The 20,041-nt window shown below is 50.9% G+C and overlaps 1 protein-coding gene across 3 annotated transcripts in view; it reads right to left on the bottom strand.

The window, feature by feature from the left end:
• The window catches only part of PRIMA1 (proline rich membrane anchor 1), a 72,124-nt gene that overhangs the window by 10,739 nt on the left and 41,344 nt on the right, over positions 1–20,041 (bottom strand). For all 3 annotated transcript variants that reach the window (XM_006060733.4, XM_006060732.4, XR_003105102.3), the window contains exon 4: positions 9,061–9,190. In XM_006060733.4, coding sequence (XP_006060795.2) covers positions 9,061–9,190 — 130 coding nt within the window. The remainder of the gene's footprint in view (positions 1–9,060; positions 9,191–20,041) is intronic.

Raw genomic sequence — 20,041 nt, 5'->3', positions numbered from 1 at the left:
ACTTGGGTTTAATCCCTGATCAGGAAACTAAGACCCCACCTGCCATGGAGCAGTTAAGCCTGGGCCGCACCAGGAGAGACCATGCGCCACAACTGAGACCTGACACTGCCAAATAATAAGTAAATTAATATTTTTTAAAAAGTGGTTCCCTCTTACGAATGAGATTTGGGGGAGAAAGAGGGACACTCAGGGGGCTTCTGGTTTTATGAATAGGCTAGGGCTCATTTTACTTTTTTAATTACTTGCATGCACTGACCTAGAGCCAGACATCCTGGAATGTGAAGTCAAGTGGGCCTTAGAAAGCATCACTACGAACAAAGCTAGTGGAGGTGATGGAATTCCAGTTGAACTATTCCAAATCCTGAAAGATGATGCTGTGAAAGTGCTGCACTCAATATGCCAGCAAATTTGGAAAACTCAGCAGTGGCCACAGGACTGGAAAAGGTCAGTTTTCATTCCAATCCCAAAGAAAGGCAATGCCAAAGAATGCTCAAACTACCACACAATTGCACTCATCTCACACGCTAGTAAAGTAATGCTCAAAATTCTCCAAGCCAGGCTTCAGCAATATGTGAACTGTGAACTTCCTGATGTTCAAGCTGGTTTTAGAAAAGGCAAAGGAACCAGAGATCAAATTGCCAACATCCGCTGGATCATAGAAAAAGCAAGAGAGTTCCAGAAAGACATCTATTTCTGCTTTATTGACCATGCCAAAGCCTTTGACTGTGTGGATCACAATAAACTGTGGAAAATTCTGAAGGAGATGGGAATACCAGACCACCTGATCTGCCTCTTGAGAAATTTGTATGCAGGTCAGGAAGCAACAGTTAGAACTGGACATGGAACAACAGACTGGTTCCAAATAGGAAAAGGAGTTCGTAGAGGCTGTATATTGTCACCATGTTTATTTAACTTCTATGCAGAGTACATCATGAGAAACGCTGGACTGGAAGAAACACAAGCTGGGATCAAGATTGCCGGGAGAAATATCAATAACCTCAGATATGCAGAGGACACCACCCTTATGGCAGAAAGTGAAGAGGAACTCAAAAGCCTCTTGATGAAAGTGAAAGTGGAGAGTAAAAAAGTTGGCTTAAAGCTCAACATTTCAGAAAACAAAGATCATGGCATCCGGTCCAATCCCTTCATGGGAAATAGATGGGGAAACAGTGGAAACAGTGTCAGACTTTATTTTTCTGGGCTCCAAAATCACTGCAGACGGTGACTGCAGCTATGAAATTAAAAGACGCTTACTCCTTGGAAGGAAAGTTATGACCAACCTAGACAGCACATTCAAAAGCAGAGACATTACTTTGCCAACAAAGGTCTGTCTAGTCAAGGCTATGGTTTTTCCTGTGATCATGTATGGATGTGAGAGTTGGACTGTGAAGAAGGCTGAGCGCCGAAGAATTGATGCTTTTGAACTGTGGTGTTGGAGAAGACTCTTGAGAGTCCCTTGGACTGCAAGGAGATCCAACCAGTCCATTCAGAAGGAGATCAGCCCTGGGATTTCTTTGGAGGGAATGATGCTAAAGCTGAAACTCCAGTACTTTGGCCACCTCACGCGAAGAGTTGACACATTGGAAAAGACTCTGATGCTGGGAGGGATTGGGGGTAGGAGGAGAAGGGGACGACAGAGGATGAGATGGCTGGATGGCATCACTGACTCGATGGACGTGAGTCTCAGTGAACTCTGGGAGTTGGTGATGGACAGGGAGGCCTGGCATGCTGCGATTCATGGGGTTGCAAAGAGTCGGACACGACTGAGTGACTGATCTGATCTGATCTGATTGCTTTAGTAAAATAAAAATTGAATTAAAAAGTGATCATGAACATTCAAAGCCCTAACCATACTTTCCAACCATAAAGCCCCCTCAAGGGTCATGCATGATACTCCTGACAGTTGGAATGGAAGAAGCAGCCTCGCTTTCCCCCCTTCTCTTCCTCATTACCCTGAGGTTCATTTTTCCCCTCTTCATAGCATTCATAGTCTTTTAAAACAGTTTATTAATTTGCTGGTGTGTATATGTTTGATCTGCTTCCCTCAGTTGGAGGAGGTGAACAGGAACCCAGTCTTGTTTATCACTACATCCCCAACGCCTAGTCTAGGCCCCAGCACACAGTAGGTGCTCAATAAATATGTGTGAGCAGTCTGTGCCAGTCAGTGGGTCCTAAGGCCCGTCAAGCAGACCTGGGTGTTCAAAAGTGCCTGTTCTACTGGAAGCAACTTGACCACAAAAAGCTGACGCGCGTGCCCGGGGAACGCTCGGGCACGTGCACACACTGCCGCTTGCTCCCAGGAGCCGCAGGCTTGCTCATTGTCTGCAATTAGCGGCCTGCAGGGTCCGCCAAACTGTTCCATAGCCTTTTATTGGTCTTTCAGCCAATACCCTGTAAATTAGAAGGAAATGGCTGTCAAGTGACTTAATGGCTAATCGATGGCAGAGGGTGCAGGACCCATGCTGTGCGCGGCCAGAGGAGGCGGGGCACTCTTCCGGTGCCTGGGGAGTGGGGATGACTCCAGGGAGGGGCCTGGGAGGGGTTGGGCCATGTCTCCGCCACACAGGTCTCTTCTCCGGATGAAGGGTGGAGGCCACAAACCCACCTAGGACAGCGGCCTCAGTGTTGGGAGTCCTCATGCCTGTGGGGTGCTCCCTGGCCCTCCTACCCGGGCAGTGGACACCGTGCACCTTGGAGCTTGTCCTTGTCTCATCATGGACAAGATTCCTCCTCCCTGCTCACAGAGCCTTGGTCTTCCCTCCAGACACGACTCTCCCATTGTAATAATATTACTTTGCCAACAAAGATCCGTCTGGTCAAGGCTATGGTTTTTCCAGTGGTCATGTATGGATGTGAGAGTTGGACTATAAAGAAAGCTGAGCACTGAAGAATTGCGCTTTTGAACTGTGGTGTTGGAGAAGACTCTTGAGAGTCTCTTGGACTGCAAGGAGATCCAACCAGTTCATCCTAAAGGAAATAAGTCCTAAGTATTCATTGGAAAGACTGATGTTGAAGCTGAAACTCCAATACTTTGGCCACCTGATGTGAAGAGCTGACTCATTTGAAAAGACCCTGATGCTGGGAAAGATTGAAGGTGGGAGGAGAAGGGGCCGACAGAGGATGAGATAGTTGGATGGCATCACCGACTCAATGGGCATGAGTTTGAGTAAACTCCAGGAGTTGGTGATGGACAGGGAGGCCTGGTGTGCTGCAGTCCACGGGGTCACAAAGGGTCAGACATGACTGAGTGACTGAACTGAACTGTTGCGGGGGTGGGTGAGGTGGGTCTGATTAACACACAGGTGTCCTTGCAGAAGTGTGGGCAGTGAGGCCAGGGGCTGTGCTGGAAGTGCCCACTACCAGAGTGCCCAGGCCAAGCACAGCCCTGGCACCTGGCCCAGTATTTACACATCTGGCAGCAGAAGGACCTGGTGGCATTGGTCCTCCCAACATCCCAGGGCCAGGAAACAAAAGCTCAGGGATCTGGGTAGAGACTAGGAGGGCTCCCCCACATTATAGATGAGGGCAGTGATACCCACTGAACTGGGCTGGGGCTGGGAATGGAATGCAGGGCTCTGGATACCCAGTCCTGGGTTCTTTAAACAGCTCCAGGCCGTCCTGTGGTCTGATGACAGGTACATGACAGGTACATGCCAGGCCCTGGGTGGGGAGGAGGCCTGGATGGAGCATGACATCCAGAACACCCAAGAGCTCTGGGGCCTGACCATCCTGGGCCTGCAGATAAAGAAGTTGTTCATGCCAATGCCAGGGCAATGAGCCACTGAAATGCAAACTGTGTGGGCCTCCCATGGTGGGGAAATCTCCAGAATTTGGGTTATTGACAGGGACTTGGGGGCTACGGCATGTGTTAGTCCCACTGGTTAACACATGGGATGCCCATCCTCTTCCAAAAACACTTCTCAGGGGCCCTGATCTGGGTGAGGTTCCCTTCCTCTGAGCTCCCCCAACCTGGATACCCCCTGAGCATCTTATCACCCAGCAGAGCTGGGACATTGGGAATGTTTATTGAGTCACAAGATGAAATTTGATCCACTGAGTGTGTGTGTGTGTGTGCATGCATGCTAAGTCACTTCAGTTGTGTCTGACTCTGCGACCCCATGGACCATAGCCTGCCAGGCTCCTCTGCTCATGGGATTCTCCAGGCAAGAATACTGGGGTGGGTTGCCATTTCCTCCTCCAGGAGATCTTCCTGACCTAGGGGTCAAACTGGTGTCTCTTATGTCTCCTGCATTGGCAGGTGGATTCTTTACCTACTAGTGCCACCTGGGAAGTGGGATCTGTATGTAGAAAGTGCTAACCACATCCCACCTTCCTGCTATCAAGGTCAATGACTAGAGAGGGCATGGAGGGGGTGACCTGTCTGCATCTGCTCCCCAGTTTCCTCCCCTCCCCAAGGCCACACCCCACATGCCAAACCAAGCTGGCACCTGCAGAATCACCTCATTTCCATCCCAACTGATTCTAGAACCATCCTTCCAGCAATCTGGCTCCATAAGGCTGTGTTGCGGCCATTCACAAAGATCTCTAGGAAGTCCTCCTCTAGGACTCCAGGCTGTGAGAGGGTTGGGTTTTGTTTTGTTTTGTTTTTTTGTTTTTTTAAGAAAGCAGGGTTTATCACTGAATTTCCCTTCTAATGGTTTCACAGCGACATGCAATGCTTTTGTTTCCTGAGAGAAAAGGCATGTTTCAGATGAATTATTAACTAAAGAGAATTGACTGTGAGGAAGAAATCCTCCATTTACTCTGGAGAGAAATGCACACAGACAGCTGCTTGGCCAGGCTATCTCTTACAGAGGTCGGTTGGGGGAGCAGGGAGGGGGCGTTTGCTGTCCCGCACTGGGTGTACCTTCTGCTGCCTCCTCCTTCCGCAGCCCACAAGGTGCTGATCCATTTTCCCCAGGTCAAGCTACCTTCCAGGAGGGTTCTGGGAGAACCAGACTCTATTGTTGCCTCCACTGGCCGCGAGTAGCACCCACTCCTGACACTGATTATCCATCTTAGGACGCCAGGGACACCCTCTCTGGACCGTGAGGATCTGGACCGGCAGAGGGCTGAGTGTTTCCCCAGAAGAGGATGCAGATTTTGGCGCCAAGGCAGAAAAGGACTGCGCTCTATTTAGTACATGGGTCGGGGTGCTGACACCTCCCCTGTTTCAGCCAATGGGCAGCACCTCAGGATATCTGGGAGCATGGAGAAAGGTTGGGGCGTTTTCTCCCCGCACTTGTTTTTTAGGGCTGCATCTCCAGCAGTTCCAACCACAGGTCCTGCTGATTAGCCTCTCTTTTGAGTCTCCAGGCCCTGTAGATTTCCCTGGTACTGCGTCCATCCTCTGTCCTGGGGTTGCTAACAGCTCGCACCTCTATTATTCGTGAAATGCTTCAGAAATTCTATTGTTCTCAGGACTTGCCCAAGCCCCTGGAGGGAGCTCCGCCCATTCCTTTGGCTGGAGCCCCGCCCACACGGTAGGGGAAGCCCCGCCCACACCCCCTGGGGAGGAAGCCCCGCCCATACCCCGGAAGGCGTCCCATCCACGCCTTGGAAGGGATCCACTGAGCCATCTGAAGTGAGTTATCTGTTTTTCCAGGAGGCTGACAGGCTCGGGAACCAAGACCCAGAGCCTGTGGAAGGAGACAAGGGAGGCTCTCTGGTGCTCTGACCAGAGGTGGGGTGGTGCCTCCCCTCGCCTTCCCGGGAGTCCCCCAGCTCCGCGGACAGACGCAGCGGACAGGGCACAGAGCGGAGACATCCAAGTGAGCTGCTTCACCTGTTAGGTTCGCCCAGCCCTCCTACTGTTGGAGCAGGTAGCCTGTTTCTTCAGGAGAGTTTTGGAGCAGAGAGGAGGCAGAAGCATATCTTTTGGAAGAGCCTCAGTTTATTAAAAAGATGATGCATTTTGAAACCATAATTCGAAAAGATGCATGCCTCATCTTTTTAATAAGTTTGTTCTCAGTCGCTTAAGTCGTGTCTGACACTTTTCAACCCCATGGACTGTAGCCCGCCAGGCTCCTCTGTCCATAGGATTTTCCAGGCAAGAATACTGGAGTGTGTTGCCATTTCCTTCTCCAGGGGATCTTCCTGACCCAGGGATGGAACCCGCGTCTCTTGCATTGGCCAGTGGATTCTTTGCCACTGAGCCACCAGGGAAACCCACCAGGGGGTGGGTTGGAGTGATAAATTGGAAGACTGGGATTGACATATACACACTTCTATAGATAAAATATTAATCGATAACTAATAAGGACCTACAGAGCTTTGCAGGTGGCGATAGTGGTAAAGAACCCACATACTGATGCAGGGGACATAAGAGACGTGGGTTTGATCCCTGAGTCAAGAAGATCCCCTGGAGGAGGGCATGGCAACCCACTCCAGTATTCTTGCCTGGAGAATTCCATGGACAGAGGAGCCTGGCAGGCCATAACCCATAGGGTGGCAAAGAGTTGGATACGACTAAAGCAACTTAGCGTGCAAGGACCTACAGTATAGCACAGGGACCTCTACTCAGTACTCTGTAATGGTCTATATGGGAAAGAAAAGAATCTTAAAAAAAAAAAAAAGAAAGGATGATGCAGCCTGTCTCTGAGGGAAGGGGGTCCTTGAGGGGACTAGTGCCCCCACTCTCTGGCAGCTCCCCGGGTGGATCTTGAACACTTGCCCTAAAACCTTCAATGGCTCCCTGTGTCTGCTGAATCATGGGCCAGCAGCTACAGCTGGTGGGACAACCACATTCCCGTCAGGCTTGGGGCTTCCTCCAGCCTCCCTCCACCCTCATCTCCAACCCCCCCACCCCCCATTTCCCCATCCCATCCCCACCCCCATCACAGGGGCTTCCTGATGCTTGGCGCTTCTGAATGCCTGCGCTGCTCTGCTTCTTAAAATCCTCCTCCTGCTGCAGCAGGCTCTCAGCTGAAATGATTTTTCATCCACATCAGGGTTCACTTGACTCCTGCCTCTCCTGCCTGGTCCTGGCTGTTGGCCTGATGAGGCCCTTCGCCCTGGGTGCCTGACCACATGCAGGTTTTAAGACTTTCAACTTGATAGTTTACTCTTTATGCTTTTGAATTATTAAAGTGAAACCACATAGAACAGCTGATTAAAAGGGTAAAGTTTAAATAACTTTGGTCTTATGATTGCTCAATAGAGATCCTTTAACTTTGGGTCTTAGGGAATTAAAAAAAAAAAGCTTTCTTAAAAACATATTAACAAATCCTCTAGTATTTTGCAAGCAACATTATTGTTCCTCTTTTGATTATATTGTCCCCTAACGTCCCCCAAAGCCTAGTGTGCTGCAGTCCATGGGGTCACAAAGAGTCGGACACACTGAGCCACTGAACTGACTGACTGAATGTCCTCCAAGGCCAGAGAGGCCGTTTTTTGGGAGGAGGCTAAGAACTGGAAATCGAGGGGTGGGGCCAGAGCTACTGTGTTGTAACACCTCGGCCTTAGGCCTCAACAATAACAATGTTGAGCTTCAGACCCCAACTCAACAAGGTGCTTGATAACCTTGTCTGAAAGGCAAAGTGAGATAGTGTTGTTGTTCAGTCACTCAGTCGTGTCCAACTCTTTGCGACCCCATGGACTACAGCACGCCAGGCTTCCCTGTCCTTCACCATCTCCCAGAGTTTGCTCAAACCCATGTCCATTGCATCAGTAACGCCATCCAATCATCTTATCCTCTGTCATCCCCTTCTCCTCCTGCCTTCAATCTTTCCCAGCATCAGGGTCTTTTCAAATGAGTCAGTTCTTCGCATCAGGTGGCCAAAGTATTGGAGCTTCAGCTTCAGCATCAGTCCTTCCAATGAATATTCAGGATTGATTCCCTTTAGGATTGATTGGTTTGATCTCCCTCATGTCCAAGGGACTCTCAAGAGTCTTCCCCAACACCACAGTTCAAAAGCATCAAAGCAAGATGGTAGTTAAGAGAAATAATAGCAAGTGTTACTGAAAGATTATATGCTATTTGGTTCATTCATGACCCTTTGGGAGCACTCCTATTCATCCTTCAAAACCCAGCCTTGTTGTTGTTCAGTCACTAATTGTCTCTGACTTTGGGACCCCATGAACTGCAGCATGCCAGGCTTCCCTGTCCTTCAGTACCTCCCAGAGTTTGCTCAAACTCATGTCCATTGACTCAGTGATGGTATCTAACCATCTCCTCCTCTACCGCCCCCTTCTCCTCCTGCCCTCAATCTTTCCCAGCATCCGAGTCTTTTTCCAGTGAGTCAGCTCTTCGCATCAGTTGGCCAAAGCATTCACAGAAGACCTTCTCTGAGGCATCTCTACTTCTCCTTCTCCCAAGAGAACCTCGCTCCTTTCTCTCATTCTTTTTCCATCTTCCACTATGGAAACAGTGAAAGCTGGTGCAGCTCTTGGTGAGCACACTCTTATACCAGGCACTGCTGACCATGTAGCACTGCTACATATTGTGCAGACCATTCACAGAGGGCTTCTCACCACTGCCTGGGGGCAAAATAATTATTCTTTACCCCCGTTTTACTGATAGGGAAACTGAGGACCAGAAAGGTGATTTCCTCCTGGTCACACAGCTTGAACTGGAGTCTGAATTTTGATCAGATTCCAAAACCCAGTTCCAGCTCCAAACCAGCATGGTGCCCTCCTCCAGGGGATACATCACCCACCCTACAAGAATTATTTCCATCCTCCCAGGCCTGGAGTGAGCCCCTGGCAGCGGGTAGAGGAGCTTTATCCTGCCTCCATCCTGACATATAATTGGTGCTCATCAAATGCTCGTAGAACCCCCTAAAATGAAGGGGGGTGGGGGAGGGGAATAATATCTGAGATCAACTTTAAAATACTTCAGCAAAGAAAAAGATACAAGGAACAGGAAACAGTAAATATTAGCCAGATCTTGATAACTGTTGAATCAGGGTGAAGGTAGGTGGATGTTCTTTGTACATTCTTTCTGCTTCTTAAGTGCTTGACAATTTTTATTATTAAAAAACAAAAACGAATGGAGGAGGGTGGAGGAGCCCTGAGCCCAGTTCGAGTTCCCTCTGGCGCCAGAGCTGGGTGAACACTCACCTCTTGATGGCTTTGTAGCAAATGATGACAAGCACAGTGAGAAACACCAGGGAGGCACAGCATACCGCGATGACGATCACCAGCCCCGACCACCAGCTCTCCTCCGCGGGACACGAGGTAGCGTTGGGAGCTGAAAGAGGCAGGAGCAGCCTGAGTGTCCCCTGGATGTGTGGGTCCAAGCTGGTGTCAGGGGTGAACCGTTGTAGGTGACACCAAGGCTGGCCTCGCCACCATCCATCACCCAGATGAAGCCTCTCCAACCTGTCCTGCCGTCACCACCCCCACCCCCACCCCCACCCAGTGGCAGGTGACGTCATGGTTGGCCCCCAGCCAGGTGACGTGCTCTGAGCTGGGGTTAAGCACTGCACCCTGGGCCATCCATCCTTCCTGGGCATGAGCTAACTGACAGCAGGGTCGGGTTTAATTTCCCGTGAAAAATAACAGAACATCTTCTCTCAGCGTGGGTATTAAATCTGCTTCCTCTGAAGGTGGGAGTGAGGAGTTGGGCTCACAGAGCACACGGGGTGGGGGTGGGGGGGCAGGGAGGAGAGAAAGGGAGGCCTGTAAACATCAGTTTCTTAAGCTATTTTTTTTTTTTTTTTTGCAAGAGACAAGTTTTCTCTCTTCTTGGGTTTGGTCCCTGTGGTGGGTACTGGTAGCGGTCTCAGCCTGCACAGTGGTCACAATTTGAAAAAGTCATTGACAGAGCATATGACAGGGGTTGCTGCAGGACCACCCTTGTCATTACTCAGTCCGTGGGGCCCTTGGGGAGAACCCGTCCTTCCCTTTGGCACAGGCTGAGCGACGGGACCCACGTACAGACAAAGCTTGCAACAAAGTCGGTTTGCTCTGCTCTGAGAAAAGCAGAGACATCATATAGCTTTACCCCAGAGGTTTTGGAAGACCTATACCCAACTGGGAAGAATTGCTTGGAATTGCAAAAGGAACGGAAGTGAGGGAAAGAGAAAAGGGGAGAGGGAGAGGGTAGAGGGACAAATAGACATATATATATAGACACTATTAGTTTGGGACGGTTCTTCAAGACCTGTGAATATGTGTAACAGAATCAAAACTATGCCCTAGATTTAATAATAGGCACCATGAAGAGTGCAACAGTATGTGGGGATTCAGTGAATGATTTCCCAAAGGATGCCATGGGTGGTTTCATTATTATACTATTATTGATGATATTGTTGTTGTTTGAATCATCAAGGTGTAATTTACATATAGTGAAATACACCCATTTGAAGCGTACCATCTGATCAGTTTTGACAAATGCATACACCAGTGTAAACCTCACCTCTGTCATGACACACAGTATCACTATCAGCCCAGAAAGCTTCCTTGCGCCTTCTAGTCTGTCCTGACCCCAGAAGCAACCACTGTTCTGCTTTCTAAAATCACAGATTAGATTTGCTTGTTCTTGAAACTCACATAAATGGAATCATGCAGTGCCTGGGTTTTTTTTTTTTTTTTGGCTTCCTTTATTTAGCAGTGTTTTTGTGATTCACCCACAATGTTGGATATTTAAATAGTTCCTTTCTTTTACAGCTGAACAGTATTCCATGATATGTATATACCACAGTTTGTTTATCCTGTTCAACTGTTGATGAATACCTAAGCTGTTCGCAAGTCTTTACTTTTGTAAACAAAGCTGCTGTAAACATTCACAAATAGGCTATAGACATGCTTTCTTGGTATAGACATGTTCATATTTCTCTTGGTTAAATAATTAGAAGTGGGGTCACTGGGCCCTATGGTGTGTGTGTGATTAACTTTGTAAGGAACTGCTGTGTTGTTTTCCCCAAGCCCTTGTACTCTTGTTTGGAACAAGGAAAGATGCAGAGAAATGAGTGATTTTGTGGCTTTATTGCAGCTGGATTAGGAGAACTGGGAAGCCTTTATGTGCTTCTCAGGGACCAGGTGCTAAAGCCCCATGAACAGAAACCAAGGTCACCAGAGGTGGAGTGGAGATCCTCACCGAGACCAAGCAGATACAGAAATGTTTCCTAAGAAATGACTGGGACGAGGATGTCACTGAGCCACGTGACTCTGTCAGCCTGGGTAAAAACAGGCCTTTAGAAACCCTAACACTGAGTAGATAGAAAGGGACTTCCCTGGTGGTCCAGTGGTTAAGAATCAGCCCTGCAGTGCAGGGGATGTGGGTTCGATCCCTGGTTGGGGAACTAAGATCCTACATGATGCAGGGCAACCAAGCCCACCAGCTGCAACTAGAGAAGACTGTGCTCCACAATGAAGAGCCCCCATGCTCAACTAAGACCCAATGCTGCCAGAAAAAAGCATACAGAATTCAAAAGACAACCTGTAGAATGAGGGAGAGGTAATCCAAAAGGATTCTCATTTTCCCCATGATGAACTTCTTCAGTGCTTTTTCTGTGAAATATCAAACACAATCCTTTCCCCAAATTGTTCATCGTGGGGGTATCCCTGGTTTGGCTGAGTTTCCCCAGGGGACTTGGCACAGATCTTGCCCACAGCACTGGTCATTGCTGGAGAATCAAGAGAGCAGCCAGATACACAGGGTCCAACGGTCTGCATTTTCACTGCAAGAGGAAGCAATTTTGGTTTTTGTCAGTTCTACCTTGGGCTGCAACACCTCTGGGCCGGTCTCCAGGGCCAGGCCTGCAGCCCATGGGGATGCTCGCATCAGTGGCCCACAGGTTACCCAACATTACCAAGGCTGGGGCATTTGTCTACCAGAGAGTGGGCTCAGTGGGGACAGCACCCCTCCCCAGGCAGCACTTGGAAATCTTTGATGGCGGAGGTGGGAGGGGCTGTTTTTGATCACCCAGCAGCTATGGATACATGGTAGGACTGTCCCTCCAAAAGCCCACCAGGGCTCCTGTTGAGAAATTCCATCCGTGGAAACAGAAGGACAAGTTAATTCTAAACTTCATTTGGAATTAGATGCTAAATTTCAGAGCGCCTCTCTTGATGTTCTTTTCTTTGCATTCGCTATTAATGAGGCGAGAATCTTCTTCTTGCTGACTGTTTTCAAACACAATTAATGCTGAAATCAGGAAGGTTTGTTCAAGAAGGTCCTTCTGCAGAGTTCCTTGCTAATATTCAGCAATGTGAATATTACTCACCGCTTGCGTGTGAGGAAACCACCCCAGGCAAAATTACTACCAGATATGAAAAGAGGGAGGTGTTCTATGAAACAGTCCAAGACATAAATCTTGGATTTTGCCAAGAAAACAGCTATTGTGTTCAAAGAATGTGTCCTTATTTATCCCTGCTTGACTCATTCTTTTTATATTAGAGAAGATCAGGGGATGCTGGAGTCAGAGGAAGGCTGTGTGTGTGTGTGCTAAGTCGCTTCAGTCGTGTCTGACTCTATGCGACCCTATGGACTGTAGCCTGCCATGCTCCTCTGTCCATGGGATTCTCCAGGCAAGAATACTGGACTGGGTTGCCATGCCCTCCTCCAGGGCATCTTCCTGACCCAGGGATGGAACCCCTATCTCTTAACGTCTCCTGCATTGGCAGGTGGGTTCTTTACAACTAGTGCCACCTAAGAAGCCCCAGAGGAAGGCTAGGAGGTGTCACTTCAGAAAAGAAAATACTGAGTGAGGCACAGGATCAAACAGCTTTTGCAGGGCCCAGGATGAGGACACTGGATCTTTAGGCTGCAGACCAGGTCCACCCCTGCCTGAACTTCTTTCCCACTGGGCGTGGCCTCTCCTGCTTTCCAGCCTGTCCAGATAAGACTCTTCACCCTGTGGGCAGACTGATGATTCGTATTCAAGAAGATAGAATCATGAAGGTTTTCATTCATTAATTCATTTGTTCATCCACCAAACATTTACTAATAAGCACCCTCTGTGCCTGGTAGCATGCTGGGAGCTGGGAGTACAAGGATGAATCAGATGTCAACTGTGCCCTTTCCAGATCTAATGCCAGCTGCCCAAAATCTGATCACCTCGCTCAAGGAACCAGCGGTCTCTGAGAGAAGAGACACAGAAGTGCTAACGTGTAAGGTCAAGGTCATTTGTGGCCAAGGAGAGGAAGCCACTTGGCGCCAGGGCTCAAGGGAGAGGGGTGATGCCTTGTGAGAGGCAGGTGGTCAGATGGAGGAGGCTGAGGCCACCAGAGTGTGAACTCCCAGACACGAGGCTGCCAGAGCGCTGCCTCCTCTGTCACCCGCCTGCTCTCAGCCAAGATTCTGCGAACAAGACAGAAAGGCAGGAGCTGTCATGATATCTCAGGGGTCACGACACCCTCTCTCCTGGAACTCAATGAGGCTTTGTCTGCTGCATTCATTAAACACTCCTGATGCCTGTAAAGATAATGAGGCTGGCATCCAGAGAGCGATTTAGAACGACATGGGCCAAGTTTCGCTTTATCAATGGAGTTGCTGTCTTTTCAGTCAAGAAATGCATCATTAAAAGCTCATATTCAGGACTTCTGCTTCTGGCCAAGATGGGGTAACGAGGGCCAGACTTAGCACCATTATACCCACTCTGGGAAATATCTCAAAAATATACCAAAAATATAAAAATGGTTTTCAAAATAGTGGACATCAAGGTAACAAAAGGCAGATCCTTGAGAGACAAGAAACAAAGGAGGTGAGAGTTCCCTGGTGGCCTCGTGAGTAGGGTCCCAAGCTGTCACTGCCATGGCCCGGGTTCAATCCCTGGTTGAGGAACTGAGATCCCACAAGCCAAGTGGCACAGCCGAACAAACTTCTCCCCAAAACCCCAAAATCCAAAGGAGGTGAGCTCTATGGCTTCTCTAGCTTACTGCTGGGAGACAGGTCCCAAATATCAGTCCTGGAAGGGTGAGACACCACCCCCACCCCCCCCCACCCCCCCGCAGCTGCCCCAGGTCCAGCCCACTCAGAACATCAGGGAAGTTGGGCTCGGAGGGAGCAAGACAGATGAAAGTCCCCCACGGGGACTTCCGGAAGAGCAGACGGAGCCAAAAGCACACAAGTAATTCCACCCACAAACAGATAATTACATGCTGTGGCGAGTGCTGGAAAGGAAATGGAGAAGAGGCCAAGATGCCCCCACAAGTGTCTGGAAAAGAGGCAGTTGGGATGGGGTCGCTTCAGATGTCCCCATCTGATCAGGCATCACGGACACTTAGCAGACCAAGGAGATTCCTGTCGGGGTGGGTGGGCCTGCCTGGAGTCTGGTGTCACAGGGAACCGCATGAAGTCCCCTGCTCTCAGGGACAAGCGCCTCCCCTGCATTCCTCACCGGGGTGTTTGTGACTATCAAATGGGATGATGGAGACAGTGTTGTTGAGGGAACCAGGAGGAGCACCAGCATTTGCTGAGCACCAACTCCGAGGCTGCTGTGCGGCCCCCTTCTGCAGTGGGGACACAGCCAGGGACCTGATGGGGCTGGAACCCAGTGTGCCCGTGACAGCCCTCACGGCAAACTCAGCGCGTGTTTGCCTTCGACTTGGGATGGGCCGCTTTTATATGATCCTCAGAGAGCCGGCTGTGCGTTGGAGATAACCTGATTGGCAGGAAGGAACTGAACGGGGCACGAATGAATCAAAGGAAAAGCAAGTTGCGGGGAAACAATCTTAGTCCTCTAAGATATTTTTCTAGGATTTCTAGAAGGGAGTGAGAGCTGTGTTCTTTGTTTTAACCTGATGTTTCCCTTGTGAGGCTGTGATGGTGGTTCGGTTGCTCAGTCGTGTCCAACTCTTTGCAACCCCATGGATTGCAGCACGCCAGGCTTCCTTGTCCTTCAACATCTCCTGGAGTTTGCTCGAGCTCATGTCCATTGAGTCGGTGATGAAACCATTGGGAGGTGGAGGCTGTGGTTTATCCATGTCTCGGCCTCTGGACCCGCATGTGATCACCTACAGAGGCCAGCCCCCTTCTCACCTGGCCCCCCATTTCTTGAGTGCAGCCTGAGTGCCAGGCCCTGCTGGTGACACCACAGGCATGCAGGGCATCCTTAGACGTCTCTAACTTTCACAGTTTGGCGATTCATGGCCAGGCTGCCCGAGGGGCTTCCCGACTGATGCCCAGGAGTTGATCTTGGTCACGGGCAGGGGAGGAAGTGCGACCTGCACAGAGAGACGCGACTCAGCTTCCAGCCCACCAGGCAGATCACAGCCATTGAGCGCGGCTTGTCTAGGGTCCCCTGAGCTGCAGAGACTGGTCTCCTTCGAGAGGCTAAGGTCTGTGAACCTGCTTCTCAAACCACAGTGGACACACTCAGCCTTTGCCATGGAAACTGAGGTCAGCCTCATGACATGGCCAGGAACTTGCCAGCCTCGGGTCTCAGGGGCTGGGCTGGGCTTTGGGAGTAGATGCCAAGGGGGCCACACAGCCTTGATCCAAGGGACAGTCTCGGGGCACAGTTGGCCCTCAGGGTGGGTGGGCTCCCCCTTGGTTCCACGCTCTCCTGCCCACCTGGAAGCCCTTGAGGACCCCGTCCATCACGTCTAGGAATCGTGCACACGCTGCAAATTGATGGAGTGTCTGAAGAGCGTTGAAGAGGATGTGTTCTCTCGCTCTGCCTCGGTCTGCTCACCTAAACCCCTGTTGGTTTTATCTGGTTCACGAAGACAGCAAGGGGTCCAGGAACTTTGCTAATACACTTGTGTGGTGGCAAAACCTGGTCCTCAGACCGTTCAGACAAAGGAGGACACGAGGCTGGGGGTGGGGCCAGACCTGGGTCTCAGGCCTCCCAGCCCTGCTTCATGTGCTGCCCCCAAGGACCACGAAGGACCTGGGTTTGCAGTTCCTTCACGGTCTTTCCCCTTCACTGCCCTGGGGCCCCCAGCCCTCTGCTGGGCTGCTTGACACAGACTGCAGGCCCACTGGGGGGAAGAGGGGCACAGGGCGGGGGCCCCCCCCCTCTCTCATGCCCCGCCCCCACACAGAGCCCATTGTCTCTGGACACAAGGGACCAACTCAGGCCGCTGCTCTCCATTCATGGGCACCCAGCCTCCATGGGGAGGCCTGTGCCAGGGGCGTCCAGCCGCCCGCCTGGGCCAGCTCAGAGTGGGGCCCTCACTCGTTTCCTCCCCAAAGATGCCAGAGTGTGTGGCCCAGCTTTAAACCACAGATATAAGCTCAGATCTTGGTGCTTTATACAAACCCCCAAAAGCAGCCCCCACTTCTACAGAGAAAGGAGGAGTCTCCTTTGAGTCGGTCCACATGAAAATAGTGATCCTTTGCACCTCAGCTCAGGGGGCCTTTCCCCCCTCCTCTGCCAATGCCAATCTGGCTTTGGGTGCAGCACAGAGACCACCTTTTTCATGTCTTCCTCATGCCTCCCCCAGACCTGAGGTTCTCAGAGCAGGAAGCCCCCGGCTGCCCAGTAACAGCCTGCAGAAGGTCTGAATTCCCAGCTCCTGAGGGAGCCTCCGCACCCCACCTTTTCCAGGACTCAGGGGCGTTCCCTCTCCACCCTGCAGATTGGACACTGCAGCCTGAACGTGGGTCCTGGCCTCCAGTCCAGGGCCGGGAGGAGATGGTGTTCTTGGGAAGCAGGGCTGTACTGGGGCTGCTTGGGGAGGGGGGCTGTCTCACCCATTACCCTGCCACAGTCCTATTCCTGGTCTCTACTGCCTCCCAAATCTGGCCCAGGACCCCCTTCCTACTCCTGCCAGCTGGGCTGTGGAGGCCACAGCTGAGCTTTCCGGGTTTCTGTTCACTGTAGACTGAGATCACTGGTTTATGGAAACTCAGGAGGCCTTGGCCAGTTCTGGCCAGCGACACGATGGGGAATATCTGCTGGGCGCTTCCACAGCTGTCTCCTCGCTATTCAGGAGAGGCATGGAAACAGGCAGGAAATAGCCATGGAAATAGGCGGGCCTCTTTCCCTCATGGACACAGCCACGTCCTCTTTACCCTCAAAGAGAGCAGCTCTGGGGGGCCGGGGCGCTGGGTGGCTTACAGTATAAAGTAGAGCGACCTCCAGGAGCAACTTTTGAACAAAGATGGATTTGGTGAAGGTGTTCATCACACCAGTACCTGAGGGAAGAGTCAGAGCAAAGGTCCTGAGGTCACTGCAGGCCTGGTGTGTCGTGGGCAAGGGGAGGACAAAAGGAGATGAGGTGGCTCAGGATTGAGTCTATGAGAAGGGTTTGGGCTTTTACATTGAGAACGAGGTGCCCGGGGGGTCTGGAGAGAGGGTGGTAAGGTCTGACTTAAGTGTTGGCTCAATCGCTCTGTGTTTAGACTGTGGACTGTGTGTGTTTGTATGCATGTGTGTGTGTGTATGCATGTGTGTGTGAGGATGGGGAGTGTGGGAAGCTGGGAGGATATTGCTGATACCCAGGAGAGAGCTGACAGTGGGTGTCAGCTGTGGATGTGGTAAGAAAAGGTAGATTCTGAGTACGTTTGGAAGGTTCAGTTCAGTGCAGTCCAGTCACTCAGTCATGTCCGACTCTTTGTGACCCCATGAACCGCAGCACGCCAGGACTCCCTGTCCATCACCAGCTCCCAGAGTCCATCCAAACCCATGTCCATTGAGTCGGTGATGCCATCCAACCATCTCATCCTCTGTCGTTCCCTTCTCCTGCCCTCAATCTTTCCCAGCATCAGGGTCTTTTCAAATGAGTCAGCTCTTCGCATTAGGTGGCCAAAGTATTAGAGTTTCAGCCTCAACATCAGTTCTACCAATGAACACCCAGGACTGATCTCCTTTGAGATGGACTGGTTGGATCTCCTTGCAGTCCAAGGGACTCTCAAGAGTCTTCTCCAACACCACAGTTCAAAACCATCAATTCTTCAGCACTCACCTCTCTTTATAGTCCAACTCTCACATCCATACATGACCACTGGAAAAACCATAGCCTTGACTAGACAGACCTTTGTTGACACAGTAATGTCTCTGCTTTTTAATATGCTGTCTAGGTTGGTCATAACTTTCCTTCCAAGGAGTAAGCATCTTTTAATTTCATGGCTACAATCACCATCTGCAGTGATTTTGGAGCCCAGAAAAATAAAGTCAGCCACTGTTTCCACTGTTTCCCCTTCTGTTTCCCATGAAGTGATGGGACCAGATGCCATGATCTTCGTTTTCTGAATGTTGAGCTTTAAGCCAACTTTTTCACTCTCCTCTTTCACTTTCATCAAGAGGCTCTTTAGTTCTTCTTCACTTTCTGCCATAAGGGTGGTGTCATCTGCATATCTGGGGTTATTGATATACAGCTTGGATGTAGGTGTGAGAGATACAGAAGAGTTAAGAATGACTCGAAGGATTTGGGGTTGAGCACACAGAAGGATGGAGCTGCCATGAGGGATGCGAAAGGCTGGGGCAGGACAGGCTTGCTGGGTATGGAGATCGGGGGTGAAGTCTGAAATTGCCATCACACATGCAAGGGAGAAAGCAACCCACAGCGGGATCTAGATTCTGAGTTGAGAAGCAAAAGTTCTGCTGAAGGAATAAACCTGGGGACTGTCAGCACAGTTCCTGAGATGGCGTGAGATCGTCAAGTGAGAAAGCATGGATAGAGCAGAGCAGACAGTCTAGACCTGAGCCCTGAGGGGCCCCACGTAAAGAGGCCAAGGAACAGAGGAGGAGGCAGCCAAGGAGGCTGGGAGGAGAGGCCAGCAGGGGTACTAGCCAAGGCAAGGTGAAGTCTGTGGCCAAGGCAGGGAAGGACGTCGAGGAGGAGGGGATGGTCAGTGCCCCGTGTCCACTGTGGCTGAGGGACAAGCGCCATGAGTCTGAGAGCCAGCTGCTGGATGGAGCAACATGGTGGTCACTGTTGACCATCATAGAGGTGGTTTTGCGGGAGCACTGGAAGAAGCTTGACTGGGGCCATATAGGAGAGAAGGTGCCGAGAGGACAGGGAAACAGCACGTGTGCACAGCTTGTTGGTGGAGTTTTGTTGCAAAAGGGAACAGCAACGTGCAGCCATAGCTGAGGGAAGAAATGGTGGAAGAGAGGGATTCTAAGACGGAGGCAGAGTGTGCGTGTGCTGGTGGGTGTGACTCAGGCGAGGGTCAGCCCGAGCACAGGTGGGGAGAGCTGTGCTGTGGAGGAAAGGTGGGGGCAGAGGGCGGGGCTGACAAGTGGGAGTCGGTGGAAGCTGCCTTCAGACAGTGTCAGTCATCTCAGTGAAGAGGGAGGCAGGTCAGCAGCTGAGAGAAGGATGAGGGACAGCTGATGGGTGTTCGAGGGGAGCAGAGAAGGTGTGATCTGCTTTCCTGGGAGGGCAGGTGAGTGACTGGCTGGGGAAGGGAGGAGTGTAAAGGACCAGGGATGTGAAATCGAGTCCAGGTCAAGGTTGGCCATTTTGCCCAGCTGCCTTCAATTGCTGAGGGGAAGCCAGGTTTGCCCAGCATGTATGATGACGTGAATGCAGGGCGAAGGGGTTGAGGGCGCACCCGGGGGGTGAACACAGGACCAGAGGCAGGAACTGAGACACACATAGTGATCACATAAAGGCACCCAACTTCACTTGGGTGGGTGCTGGAGCTGGGGTTTGAACCCAGACATCTGGCTCCAGGGTGGACCCGTAACTGCTACACACATAAAAAACAAGTGAGCAAGCACACCCAGAGAGGACAATGCCGGGTGTGGAAAGGAGACGTGAGTGTCACCTTGGGCTTTGGGGAAGCCTCTTTGAGGAGGTGGCATTTTGGCTGAGTCCCGCAGGGTTAAGGGGAGGAGACAGCCCTATAGAAAGGTCCTCTCTGGGTTGGCCTAGGTCGCGATGGAAGGGATGGGGAACAGGCAGCTGGTGCCCTAAGTCTCCGCTTCTCTGCTGGTGCTAGGAGGGGTGAAGCCCTGGAGAGGGGCGCTAGGCCCTTCCATCTGTGAGTCCCAGCTGGTTCCCCAAGCGCCACGGAACGTTCACTCTGATTTATTTCCACCCCGCATCCCAGGCATGGAGCCCAGCATGGTGGCAGCGTGGCTGCTTATCATAAAACACACAGTTCTCAGGCTCAGCTCCTGAGGAGGGCACTAAATAAAACCTGATACATTATTAATAACTGTCTCCATCATTCCTGGGCCTAATTAGGAAAGGAAAA

This window comes from Bubalus bubalis, chromosome 20 (assembly GCF_019923935.1).
Source record: "Bubalus bubalis isolate 160015118507 breed Murrah chromosome 20, NDDB_SH_1, whole genome shotgun sequence".
In the NCBI taxonomy this organism is placed as follows: Eukaryota; Metazoa; Chordata; class Mammalia; order Artiodactyla; family Bovidae; genus Bubalus; species Bubalus bubalis.
Note: the sequence above shows the minus strand (reverse complement) of the source record. Positions and strands in the feature narration are given on the sequence as shown.